General features: G+C 43.4%; 1 protein-coding gene across 8 annotated transcripts in view; it reads left to right on the forward strand.

Annotated features, from left to right (window-relative positions):
• Unc79 (unc-79 subunit of NALCN channel complex) overlaps positions 1 to 14,032 on the forward strand; it is a 246,811-nt gene that overhangs the window by 17,368 nt on the left and 215,411 nt on the right. The window contains exon 1 of one of the 8 annotated variants that reach the window (XM_087553466.1): positions 5,437 to 5,684. The exons of 6 other annotated variants lie outside the window; for them this stretch is intronic. In XM_087553466.1, coding sequence (XP_087409592.1) covers positions 5,666 to 5,684 — 19 coding nt within the window. In that variant the 5' untranslated portion in view covers positions 5,437 to 5,665. Of the gene's footprint in view, positions 1 to 5,436; positions 5,685 to 14,032 lie in introns of those variants that run through there. One more of the 8 variants, XM_087553460.1, reaches the window with a different exon arrangement.

Genomic DNA, 14,032 nt, shown 5'->3' on the forward strand with positions numbered 1-14,032 from the left:
TGTCTCTGTGTCCCTGTGTGTCTGTCTCTGTCTCTCTCTGTGTCTCTGTGTCCCTGTGTGTCTGTCTCTGTCTCTGTCTCTCTTTCTCTCTCGGTGTCTGTTGCTGTACAGCCCTAACACAGATTTCTTCTGTGAGCTGAAAGGGGGTAGGCATGTCTTCCCAACAGCACACACTCAGTTAATTCTGCAGAGCTGAACGTTCTCCCCACCTGGCTTCCTTTTTTCGACACTGTCAACCTAGAGATACCAAAGCTCTGGAACTATTTCCTCAATTATGCCCCCTCCCCACCCCTTATGCCAATCCAAGGCCTGTGCAACTTCACCTGAGCCCTCCGGGTGGCCATCTACAAACCAGAGCCTTGCAAGTCTCCTCAGTTTTTATTGGTTTGCTTGAGCCTTTCACAGAACCCCGGGCAAACATGTTTGCTGGTTTCTTATGAAGGGCATTGCAAAGGTTTCAGATGAATGAATACCCAGGCCTGAGGCATGGGGGAAGGGGCCCAGAGCTCCCATGCTCCTCCTGAGCTCGCCACTTCCCAGAATCCTCCCTGCACTCGCTCAGCTGTCTGGAAGCTATCAGAACCTGTCCTTTGTGCTTCCCTAGCGACCTCGTTGCATAAGCGCTAGTGAGGCAGACATATGCTTAGGACTGAAGAAGGTGCAGCACGTCTCCCAGGTATGAGTAGGACTCCTTATGAAACTGGATGGCCTTATATGTACACTGATAAAATATACTGGACAATTTCTAAATGTCTAGCTCTGACATAGAAAAGTGAGGGAAATCTTTGGGTCTTTTTTCCTATGTCTGATTTTTTGAGAGAAAAAGGAATAGGTTGAGAAGGACAAAGATATATATGTATGTGTGTGTATTCATGTGTGTGTATATATGTATGTATGTGTGTATGTATGTATGTATGTATGTATGTATGTATGTATGTATGTATGTATAGTTTTTGAAGTCTGCTTCTGCAGTCTCAATGTTGCCTCAAGAGGAAATGTAGGGACATAGTGTGGAGCAGACACTGAAGGAAAGGCCATCCAAAGACTGCCCCACCTAGGAATCCATCCCTTCTGCTGACACCAAACCCAGACACTATTGCTGATTCCAAGAACTTCTTACTGACAGGAGCCCAGTATAGCTGTCCCCTGAGAGGCTCTGTCAGAGCCGGACCAATACAGATGAGGATGCATGCAGACAAACATTCTACTGAGCACAGGGATCCCAATGGGGTAGTTAGGGCAAAGACTGTAGGAGCTGAAGGGGTTTGTAACCCCATGGGAAGAACAACAACATCAACCAACCAGACCCACCAGAGCTCCCAGGGACTAAACCACCAACCAAAGAGTATACATGGAGGGACCCATGACTCCAGCTGCATATGTAGCAGAGGATGACCTTGTCTGGCATCAATGGGAGGGGAGCCTCTTTGTCCTGTGGAGGCTTGATGGCCACTGAGGCAGGAGTGGTCAGGTGGTCGGGTGGGGGAGCAACTTTATAGAGGCAGGGGGAGGGAGGAGGGGTATAGAGGGCTTGTGGAGCAGAAACTGGGAAGGGGGATAACATTTGAAATGTAAATAAATAAAATAGCCAATCAAAAAGAGTATAAATATTAAAAAAAGAAACTCACTCACTTTCATTGTTACAATGCTATTCCAACAAAGGTGAAAAACAACTTTTACCATATTACTCCTGGCATTTAGAGAAGAACAAAGACCATGGAGTTAGAAGCTAGAACCCGTGGCCTGAATGTCCCCAAACAAGACTGGCGAGATGGCTTAGTGGCTAACATGCTTGCTGTGCAAGCTTAAGGACCTGACATCACATCCCCCATACCCAAGCAAATAAAGCTGGCATGGCCATACACATCTGTCACTCCAGCACTGGGGTGGATGTAGGAGGATTCCTGGATGTCACCAGTTGCCAGCCAGCCTTGGCAATCATGCATGCATGCATGATTTTTTGCGCCTATCTGCACAAATCTATACACACACATGAACATACATGTGCACCCAAGACCCCTAAATACACATCATATTATCACAGGCCACTTATGGTTATTTGTGTTTTTCAAGGAATTTGTTCACGGTCTGCATTTGGCAGATTTGTCCAGATGTCTGTGTATTGGCATAAACTTCTTTAGGCCTCACTTTTTTTTAATTTCATCTGTAGAATTTGTTGCTATATTTTAAAGTTTGCTGTTCTATTACATGCAAGCATGCTGTGTGTGTCTGTCTGCGTGTGTGCGTGTTTGCCTGTGCTCACCCACGTACAAGCTGCGGACCAACTTCGGGTGTATTCCTCTTTCACTGCCTAGTTTATTTATTTATTTGTTTATTTATTTTGAGGCAGGGTCTCTTGCTGAACCTGGAACTTTCTGGTTCATCTAGTCTAGCGATTCTTAACCTGTGGGTCATGTCCTCTTTGGGGGTGTGGAATGACCCACTCACAGGGTCAACTATCAGATACACGACATATCAGATTTTTACAGTAAGATTCATAACAGTAGCAAAATAACACTTATGAAGTAGTAACAAAAATAATTTTATAGTTGGGGGGGGTCACCACAACACGAGGAACTGTATTAAATGGTTGCAGCATTAAGGAGGTTGAGAACCATTGAGCTAGACTGTCTGGTTATTGAGTCCTGAAGATCCACCATTCTCTGTGCCCCCATGATTGTGGTTATAGATGTATGTCACAGCACCTGGCCTTTGTGTGGGTGCTGGGGATCTGAACTCAGGTCTTCATGCTTAATACTTGCATGTGACCCACTGAACTGTTGTTTTCAAACCTGTTCCTTTATTTCTGATATTGGCAATTACTGCCTGTTTTTTATTCCTGAGTTTTCCTGGTTAGAGGTTATGAATTTCCCTGGTGTCAAACAGCCAGTGTTGATGTGATGCTTTTCTTAGCTATACTGCTTCTCTCCTTTGGCTTGGTTGGACTTAATTCTCTCTTGTTCATTGACGTAAAAGCCTATCTCATTGGTTTGAAATCTTTCTTCCCTTCTATAGCAGCTTTAAAGTCACTTGTAAGTCCTGCGTTGAGAGAATCCTGCTGTCCTGTCTTTTTTGTTTGTTATTTTTTTCTGGACAGGGGCTCGCTGGCTTTAAACATGACTATGGTGTGTTCCTTCTGCCTTTGCCTCTTGAACAATGAGAGAACAGGTGTGTGCTGCCATGTTGGCTCATAAATTTTGATAGGTTATATTTTCGTTACTGTTCAGCTCAAAATATTTCCTCATGTCTCCAGTTTGTTAACTTATCTACTTTTGAGCCTGAGAATTCTTAACAATGAGCTTAATTCCAAATCTTTGGGATTTCCCTGGCCACTCCCATTGTTTTTGATTTCCAACATAATTTTGCTCTGACATATTGAACACATTTGTGTACTTTGAATCTTTTTAATGTTTATTCGTTTTAGGGCCCTAAATATGGTCTGTGCTGATAAACATTCCTCCTATAATTGAAGAGAATGTTACTGCAATTGAATGACATGTGTAAAGTCCACTATATTTTTGATGAGTTGTGCCTTATTTTCTCTGTCAGTCATTGATTAAAGTATGCTGCAATCTTCATCTCTGTTTATGTGATTTGTTTTCCCTTTAAATCTATCAATTTTTGTTCTGTGTGTTTGAAGCTATGTTATTGGGTTCATAGGTAATGTTTCCCTGTTCGTTGTCTCTTTCACAGTTAAGAGGCCCGCGCATGGCCTCTGTTACTGTGTCCTGTCTTGAGGACTGCTTTACAGGATACTGATTGTTTCTGTGATAGGTCTTTTCACCCAAGTCTTCACAACATTCTATGCTTTACTTCCTAGGTTTCTTTTTCCTCCTCTTCCTCCTCCTCCTTCTTCTTTCCATTTAGAAATTAGTGGTTGAGCTGGAAGTGTAGCTCTGTTGGTAGGGTGATGACCTGGTGTACTTCTGGGTTTAGTCACCAGTGCCGAGTAACCCGGGTGTGGTAGGACATGCCTGTGACCCCAATGCTTAACGACACAAGAGTCTTAGAAGTTCAAGGTCATCCTTAGCTACGGAGACAATTTTTAGGGAAAAAACCTACAAATGGTTGCTTTAGCAATGATCGTATACAATTAATTTACAATAGTTAACAAGATATCAATGTGCTAATTTTACGAAAATCTTGCAACCCAATAGGCTCCTCGCCTCTGTTTCATAATTCGCCTCTGTTTCATAATTGCCTTTGGTAATAAATCTACATATGTTATGTGCTCCCCAAAGCAACATTACAACTTCAATTTTCAAGTTACATGATTAGTAAAGAAATTAGGAGAAAAAGTTTATATTTGTTGTTTTATCAAAGTATTTTCAATATCTGAGGAGCTCTCTCCTCCTCCCCTCCCCCTCCCCATCTCCTTCCCCTCCCCCTCCTTCTCTCCCTCCCTTCCTCCATTCCTTGCTTTCTTCCTTTTTAACTGGGAAGTTACTTGTTTTCTTCCCACGAAGATTCAAGTTTCTACCTGATCTCATTTCTCCAACCAGCTGCTTTGATGTTTGTTTTTTCTAGTATAAATCTGTTTGTGACCAACTGTTTTAACTTCTTTTTATCCAAAGAGATCTTCATTTTGCTCTTAACCTTTCATAATAGTTGTCTTCCCCCGATCCCAGTACTGTATTCTGATTTAGCAGTTTTCTTTTCGATAGAGATGCCTGCCGTTCCGTCTGGCCCTCATGGTTGCAGAGGGCATCGGCATTGCCCAGCGAATGCTGGAGTTCATGGAGTTTATGTAAAGATAATGGAGTTGATGTGAAGTTCTTTAAGTCTTGGGACTTTCAAGGCCACTTTGTCTTCATTTTTCCCGGTTCAGGGACTGCGTGTTTCCTACTGGCGTGGGTTCCCAATGTGTTTACTCCTATGTGTATATTGTATCTGAAAATGTCTGTCTTTTAGCAAATTCGGGGAATCTTTCATGAGTAGTGCTTCAGATGCTCCTGCCCCATTGTTTCTATTGGCTCCCTCCGGTGGGCTCACTAGTATATGTGCTGCCCAAGCGAGCACCGGTGGGCTCACTAAACATGCATCCTGTTCTCCAGTGTTATCTAGCAGGCCTCCGATTGTTCTGCACCCCCCCCGCCCACGGCCATCTTTTTCTTATTTTTCACCTAGGACACTTTCTATTAATCATCTATCTGTTTCGTATGTTCAGCTGCTTAGCCCATCTGGTGAAATTTTTTTTTTTTTAGTTCCCAATACGCAGTTATATTTTCCGGCTCTAGAATCTTGATCTCGTTTTCCTTTTATTTACTTTTTAAAAGGAAATTTTAAATTTCGCCTAGCACTGTTGTGTCTGTGTGAGTGGGTGCGCAGGGGTCAGAGGACAACTTTCGAGAGTTGGCTCTCTCTTACTGTTGATTCGCAGAGCTCACCAGCCCTCTTTTGTTCCCTTTTTCTGTGGAGACTTCCCGTTTCTCTGATGAGCATTTTGTGCACTGAAAGTGTGTTTTACTTCATCTAGGACAGGTGTAGGGGTGGCACTGAAATCTGTTTTATTTTTGACAGTTGTTTCTTTTCAGGGCTGAACTAGGCTGACTTCCTTTTCTTCTGAGAATATGTCATTTTGTTTCTTTGTTCGGCTTACTTGAAGCACTGCTGGATCTCATGAATACTAAGTTGTGGAGACTCTGAGTTTTCTTATTTCCTGCCGATGAACGTTGTTTATTTTGGTAGGTCATTTTTTTTTTTCTAGTTGGAATTGACTCACAATCTCAGTCCCTCTTCTCCTTTCCTGATCTCCCACTCTCCATTCCTTTTCTGTTTTTTTCTTATGACAGGGTCTTACTCTGGAGTCCAGGCTGGTCTGAAACTCATTCTGATGCCCAGGCTGTCCTTGAATTCACAACAGTCGCCCTGCCTCAGCCTCCAAAGTGCTGGGTGGGACGCTACCTGAACGACAGACTCTTTTCTCTCAGCAGCTGCTCTGCGCAGCACTTTGGTCTCTAGCTGAGCTACCCTTTGCCTGTTTTGGGGAGGACGGTGAGAGACTACGGGCCTAGGATGTGAGGATTGTGAGGTAGATGTCTCAGGCTTGAGGACTGCCTCTCCAACTTTCTCCCTTTACAGTTCCCCACTTGTTTTAGCACTCAGTTTGCCAACTTTCCCTTTCTAATCCCTTAGTCCAGAAAGATTGTAAGTTTTTCTGTCTGTCTGTATAATGTAGGCTGTCTCCAAGTCACTGCCTGGAGATGGGAACTGACTTCTGGCCTCCTTCTCTCATGCTCCACGGGAACTGTGGCCCGATATTCTGTTACTTTCTCACTTGTGTGAGCGAGCTATGTATGTATGTATGTATGTATGTATGTATGTACGTATGTATGTATGTATGTATTTAATTTATTGTAGAAAGAGTCAGGCTCCTTGGTAGAGGTTTAGATGACCATAACCAAAAGCCACTTTGCTTCTTTTTAATTTTTCAGACTTTTTTGGGGGTAAGTGAGATCGCTCAGTGGGTTAAGGCACTTCTAGAGCAAACTTGGTGTTTGATCCCTGGAAGGCACAAGTGGAAGGCAAGGACCAACTCCTCAAAGTTGTACTCTGACTGTCACGGGGATGCTCTGGTACATGTGCCTAGAAATCTCTCTCTCTCTCTCTCTCTTACACACACACACACACACACACACACACACACACACACACCTCTCACACATCAGTAAAAATATGAAATAAAAGGAGTTTCTCTTTTCTGTGCTTTACTTAAGCAGTTTTTTTTTTGTGCTTTTTCGTCTAACATTTTGACATGTAGTTTTCATTATGAAATATTTACCTTATTTTTCTCTCAAGAGTTTTTCACTTTTCTTTTTGTTGTGTCTCTTTTATCTGGTCACCTAACTTTAGCATTTTTAACAACACAGATGTAATAGTTTTCTTAATTATTTTGAGCTTGTTTAGAAATATTAAACTGTGCTGTAGGTTTTTTTTATCTGCTTAGTGGACAGACCTCTGCTGCTTCTTTGTTTTTATTTATTTGTTTTTGAGTTGGTAAACTATATTACAATGTAAAATTTAAAAATTATATTGTGGGGCATTTAGCTGGAGCTGCTTGGCAGATTTACTGCCTCGTATCCATTCTCCCTGTGACATAATCTCTTCTTACTATAATTTGTTTTTTATGATATTCTTCTATGTGTTGTTATTTATACATACTAATATGTGATATTTTCTGTTACTCAGCTTTTAGGTTAAATAAGTGTTCCTACAATTTTAGAAGAAGAGATGGCTTTTTTGTTTGCTTTTTAAAAATTTAAAATCATTCTTTGTTTACTTTGTTTTTTGAGACAGGGTTTCTCTGTATGCCCTGACTGTCTTGGAATTTGTTTTGTAGACCAGGCTGGCATCGAACTCACAGAGCTCTGCCTGCCTCCGCCTCCTGAGAGCTAAGATAAAAGGCGTGTGCCACCACTGCCAGGCTAAAAATTAATCTTAATTATGTGTATACATTTGTGTCCCTTTGTGGTTTTGTATGTGTGAATGCAAGTACCCCGAGAACTTAGAGACAATGGGTCCCCCTGGAGCTGCCTGACATGGGCCCTGGAACCAGAAACAGGGTCCTGCAGGGGAACAGTAGACATTCGTAGCCACCCACACGTTTCTCTCGTCCCATTTGCCTTCTTTTGCCCGTGTCTTTTCTGAGTTCCCTTTTTGCCTCCGTCGCCCACTTCTGCTTGCCCTCCCCTCCCCTCCACATTTTACCCCCCTAATCCCCAGAGTCCAGTGCCTTTACACCGTCCCGCCTTCATTCTGTCCCGCCTTCATTCTGTTCCGCCTGCTTTCTGTTCCGCCTTCATTCTGTTCCGCCTGCTTTCTGTTCTGCCTCCGTTCTGTTCCCTGTGGCTTTGTCTCTGTCTAGAGCTTGGTTCTGAGGGAGGGTTTTGGCTTGCGAGTGTTTGAACTGGGAAATCTGCCTCTTTGCTTTGAGCTCTTACCACACCAACAGCCCTTCTTTGCCCGATGGCTCCTTTCAGATCAGCCAACATTTCCAATATTACTTACTGACCATTTGGGATGGTTCTTGTGCTGAGGACTACTAACTTCTCTTCTGTATCTCCTATATGAATGCTGATGAACTACACACGTGTAGCTGCCATCAACTTGTCCTTACCCCATTCATTTGGTTTTGGGGATGCCCTCTTCCCTGCTTTGCTACACATCATCAGTGGTCTTTGCTTTTCTTATCCCCATGGGCTTGCTTGGCTTTAATGGGAGACACTCTGGGTGCTGCGGCCGGTACCCTCTTCCCAGAACCCTCCTCTTCTTGTGGTATATTTCGGTGGACTTTCTGGACACTCAAAGTCTTTTTCTATAGGGTTTAATACCATTTCTTGCCTAGATGGCAGTTGTCTTCAGAAGTAGATTTGTATGTAATCACCTACTCCTGTTTCTGGGTCCAAAGGTGTCTACAACAGCCCTTCATTCTTTATTTAAAAAAATGACTCACAAAACTTGTGCAGGAGCCACTTATATGGCGGAGTCTTCCTTATGCCCCGAGGTCTCCCTCGAGTTGACTCCTATAGGTTTGGGTAACACATACTCAGGATGGGACAGTAAAGAGGAGCCAGGGAACAATGACAGGGCCAATTAGACAGATATGTTTATGGCAAGTGAGGACAGTCACAAGGTAGGCACCCAAAAAAACCAGAAATGTTGTCTTCTAATCAAGGTGCTAGATGGGGAAGCATGTGCACGTAATTGTATCTTCCCTCTCATGCTATGAAGAAAGACTAATGCAGTCTCTGTCACATGACCTAAATTTATCTTTGAGAGCCCCTCCTTTGGAAGTAACTAAGCAAGGTTTTAAAGAAGGGGTCACCCTGCTTGGGGCTTTGTGGTGCCTGTGGTATGAAAGAATTGCTTTGGATTTTTTTGTTTAAGCTCAGATTTACCTTTTTTTTTTTTTTTTTTTTTTTTTTGCTTAGAAGTAACAAAATAGACCACGTCTGTGGGGTCAGGGAGTGTCCTTAGCTGTTCGAGGACATTGTGGAAGAGGGTAGGAACTTCATTGGCTTAAGAACAGATGAAAATCAGGGCCATGATTGTCCAGGCAGTGCATATTGGGTTAAAGACACAGTGTATTGGGTATGGGGGATTCTTAGTGATGGCAACTTTTGCCAGTCTTTTCTCAGCTACACTCCTCTGATCATGGCAGGTTGCTATTCATACCAGATGCATGACCGGGTCTTGGTCCTCTCAGGAGGAAGGATGAACCCATAAATGCCCAAACACCATGGACTCAATTTGTAATTTGTCTGAACACATACTTCTGCTCTGGTAATAGTTTCTTCCTGGGATTTCGAATTTTGCATTGCTTCATTCTTGTCTTGCTGGCGGCACTGCTCTTGAAGGGTCCAGAAGGGTTTCTATTTGATCTTTGGTCTTCCTTAAGCAATGCAACATTTTGAGAAATATCTAGATGCGTATAGAATCTTTTCTTTGTCTCTAGTTTCTGACACCTTGCAGTGACATACACTGTCTACTTTTCTTCGTTGTGTTTGACCCGTTTTAACATTGTTTATTATCGTTATATTAATTATTATGCTAATTACTATTATATTAATTATTATTGTGTGTGTGTGAATACATGATGTGTGTGGGGGCACATGTGCCATGGTCACAGGATTGCTCTGTGTGGTCGGCTCTCTCCTTCCACTTTTACCTGGGTCCTAAGGGTTAATTAAACTCGGCTCCCAGATTTCATTGGTAAGCGCCTTTACTGCTGAGCCATCCTGCTAGTCCACGATGGGCCCTTTCAAGCTGCTTTTACCTAAACATTCCTTAATTTCATTTAGTAGCTTCACTTCCTCTGGCTTTGTATGCCTTTTCTGGTACTTCTATTCTAAGTTCAGTCTCCTGGACCTGTCATTTCTCCCTCATTTTGTGTCCCTGTCCTTTCGCTGTACTTGGGGGGAATTTTCCCCAACTGTGTCTTTTAGCTTTGCTGTTGACTATTTCTAAAATGATGTTTCAGTGTTCAATAGCTCTGTTTTCTTGTCATTTTCTGTGTGTTATTTTTGGAAAGCTCAGCAATGTTTATTTATAACCAGTGCTGCCCTTGGTGATATTTTTAACGGTTTTTAAAAATATTTTGTTTATCTTATGTGTAAGAGTGTTTTGCTTGCATGCACGACATGCATGTCTGGTGTCCACAGGGGCCAGAAGAAGGTGTTACACCTAGCACTCGAGTTACAGACAATTGGGAAACACCATGTGGGTGCTGGGGATTGAACTCGGGTCCTCTGGAAGAACAGCCAGTGCTCTTAATCTCTGAGTCATCTCTTCCGTCCCTTATAACAGTTTTTAACTAACTAATCAACTAGTTAGTGTGTGTGTGTGTGTGTGTGTGTGTGTGTGTGTGTGTTGCGTGTGGGTTTGTGTGCAGGGATGCATTCACCTCCACATGCCTGTATAGAGGTGAAGGACCAACTTTCAGATTGTTCCTTTATCACGCTCTATCTTGCTCTTTAAGACAGCATCTCAGGGAGCCTAGAGCTTGTTACTTTGTTCTTTAAGACAGCATCTCAGGGAGCCTAGAGCTTGTTACTTTTTGTCTAGAATGTCTGGGCAGTGAGCTCTAGAGATCTACTTATCTCAGCCTCCCAACTCTAAAGATTACAGGCTTGCAACACCAATCCAGACTTTGAGTAGGTACTTAGGTTCTGAACTCCGGCCCTCATACTTGTGTGGCAAGCACTTTACATGTTACTTATATCTCCCTAGCACACACACACACACATGCGCGCGCACACACACATGCACACACACACGCACACACACATGCACACACACACACGCACACACACACACACGCACACACACACACGCACACACACACACATGCACACACACAGACACACACACAGACACACACACACACACACACACACACACACACACACACACACAGAGAGAGTTTCTTTTTCTACTTAGGTTTCCATTCGAGGTAATGTTCTGTTTCTTCTGCCCTGTCTTTTCTTCATGTAGCTGCCTGTGCATCTCTGCGCACTCAGATTCAGGGTTGGATTAAGATGCTCAAGTTGCATGCCGGGGGGCCGTTAACTAGGGGATCCCTTGATATCACTGCTTTTAGGTTACATTTATAGGGGGAAGGAGCAAATGCAGACCTCCAACCTCTAGCCTGAAGGTTGAGGCTGTTAGATGCTGGGAACCATGGTTGCATTCGTAGTTCGTTTAACTGGCTGATCATCTTGGCTTGTGTCAGTTACCCCTATCCTCAGATGTGTGTGGTCTCCATTAGAGTTCTCAGATGCATGGTTTTTCTAGCTTCCGATCTGCCAGGTTGGGAGAGGAGTCCTCCCAGAGACTTAAGTACAGAAGATGATTTAACCTTCCGATTACTCTTAACAGTTCTCCGCCATAATTTTTAAAGACTTCCTTTTGCCTCCTGTCCTTTTCCCTCATCTCTAGGTGCTGAGCTCTGTGGGGTGGCCAGTGTGCCTTAGGGAATTCTGAGACGCACCTTCATTTTTCCTCCTCTTTGCTGCAGCTGTCCTGGGATCCGACTTCCTCTGGCTTGCCAAGTCACCTGCTTCCTACCTATAGGCTTCCAAGCTCTCCAGAATCTGATCTTCTATGCTTCCTGCTTTCTTCCTCCTTACACACACACACACACACACACACACACACACACACACACACACACACACCCTTACACTGTAAGCAAGTGACCTTCCGGTAAGCATGATAAATGACATCTTCAGGTTGCAGTCTTAATTCAGAACACCCTCCCCCCACCCCAGGACTAGTGTCATCTCGTCTTCTAAGACTTACTTAAGAATCAGCTCTTCAGAAGAGCCGGTCACAGTCACTTTGTGCGAAAGAAATGCCTTGACTTTGTCTTCATTCTCTGTTTTAGCCCCTTAGACATTCCTTTCTAGACCTTTAAAAATAGTCTTGTTTTTATTCACGCCTTGTTCTTTTCTATCTGCTCATGAGGTTGAAGGTGAGGGTTGCCTTGTGTCCTGTTGAGCCTTGATAGATGCTTGCTGCCTGAGTGAAAGGACAAATTATATGTGGACCTCACACATTTTTAAAACCGACAACAATTTACTCAGTTTTCTTATCTGTTAAAAAAAAATGACAGGGAAATAAAGGCAGCGTGCCTCATAGAATTGTCTCGAAATTTACAAGAGTCAAATGGACAAAGTGCTCCAGACACTGCCTGGTACGTGGGGATCCAACAGGAATGGTAGTTATGTTTCTTAAAAACAGTCCCCAGGGGGGTTGGGGATTTAGCTCAGTGGTAGAGCGCTTGCCTAGGAAGCGCAAGGCCCTGGGTTCGGTCCCCAGCTCCAAAAAAAAAAAAGAACCAAAAAAAAAAAAAAAAAAAAAAAAAAAGAACAGTCCCCAGGGAGCTGGGCTCTTCTATTTAATAGGTGTTCAATTTTGGTCACGTGAATTTCCCTGCAGGATGGTGTGAATTACTCCTGAATGTCTGTCGTATTGTCTGCTCCGAATCACGGCACATCTGAATTTAAACTCCAGACTGACCGTGACTCTCCACTTGAACTTGGGCCTTGTCATGGAAGACACCATGCTTCCGCAAGAAAGTGGGATCCCCACATATCCCCAGTGGGTTATCTGCATGGCCAGGTGTTTGAGGACAATGGTGGCTGCGGACAATTTTCTTATTTAGACAATTTGGGGAGATCTTATCTTCTTAGGGAGCAGAGTTGATTTTCAGTGATGCTGTTGCCCTTTGAAAGTGAATGACACGGAAGGGTGGCCTTCATTTCTCTTCTGTCCACCATGCTGGGGAAGTGAAGGCAGCAGAAGCGTGAAGCATTTGGTCATGTTGTGTTCACATCAGGAAGCAGAGGCATGAATGCTGGTCTGCTCAGCCCCCTTCTCCACTTATAGACCCCAGGATCCCCTGCCTCAGGAATGGTCCTACCCACAGCTAAGACCTGGGTGTTCCCACCAGCAATTAATTTAATCAAGATTATCTCTCACAAACTTGCTCACTATTTCCCAGGTGGCTCTATTTTTTTTAATTTATTTATCTTTTTGTGTCAAGCTGACTAACTCTGGCAGTGGTGGGCACTTCAGATTTTTCTTGAGTATTTAACCTTGCTGTAAAACATAAAGAATGTCACAGAGTCAGTATTCTGTTTTCTCTGACATGAATTCTACTAGTTTTTTTTTTAAATTAGGGAGCAAAGTGCAATTTAGCAGAGACATTATAGCATCTTGTCGTGTCTGTTCGATAAATCTGAATTTGTGGATTTTTGCTATTGTGGATAGATTAGTAGTAGCTCTTGTCTTTTCTCCCACGAAACCTCAAGTATGGTATTCAGGTATCTTGTCCCCTCAGTTAGTGACCAGAGTCTAGTGATGCTTTGGAATGTGCTTAGTGACGGGGGCTTCAGATCCCTCCAGTTTGAAATTTTGATCTGTGGAAGTTGCTCGGTTAACTTTCAAACCAAATGTCACAACCTACTCTTGTTGTGTTAGATGGGATGGGAGCCTGCTCCTTTCAACTCCCCGATCACCAGCCCTCTACTCCACATCTCCCAAATTACTCTCTCCACCATACCTAGAGGTAAATCTGACTCGCCGAGCTCTCAGTTCAAGCTCTCCTGACCAACAGAGCACTAGGCACTGACTTATCAACCTTAAGTGGCTCTTTCCTCTTTAATTGCAAGTGTCTCATTTCCAGCAAGTGGAATGTTTCAGTGTTTATGTCCCCCCCCCCCCAATATGACAAGAGGTTAATTTACAGCTTGCAAATTCATATGTGAAAGCTCACTGAGTGGCTCTAATCAGCTGCATACTTTTAATGAGCTAAAAATGTGCAGTGGGCCATAGCTGGTTTTAGCTTCTCTTCCTGGGTGGTGTCACAGAAAACGGCTCTCTTGGTGAACGTCTCTCGCCATCGCAGGGTGACCTACTGAGCTCCCATCAGCTACAGTTTTCTCACTGGAAATGTGGGAGTGAGACAGTCATTATTTTAATGTTTACTAGCATTATGCAGTGCACATCTCTAACTGAGAACTATCATTAC

Source organism: Rattus norvegicus, chromosome 6 (assembly GCF_021556685.1).
Source record: "Rattus norvegicus strain SHRSP/BbbUtx chromosome 6, alternate assembly SHRSP_T2T, whole genome shotgun sequence".
Lineage (NCBI taxonomy): Eukaryota > Metazoa > Chordata > Mammalia > Rodentia > Muridae > Rattus > Rattus norvegicus.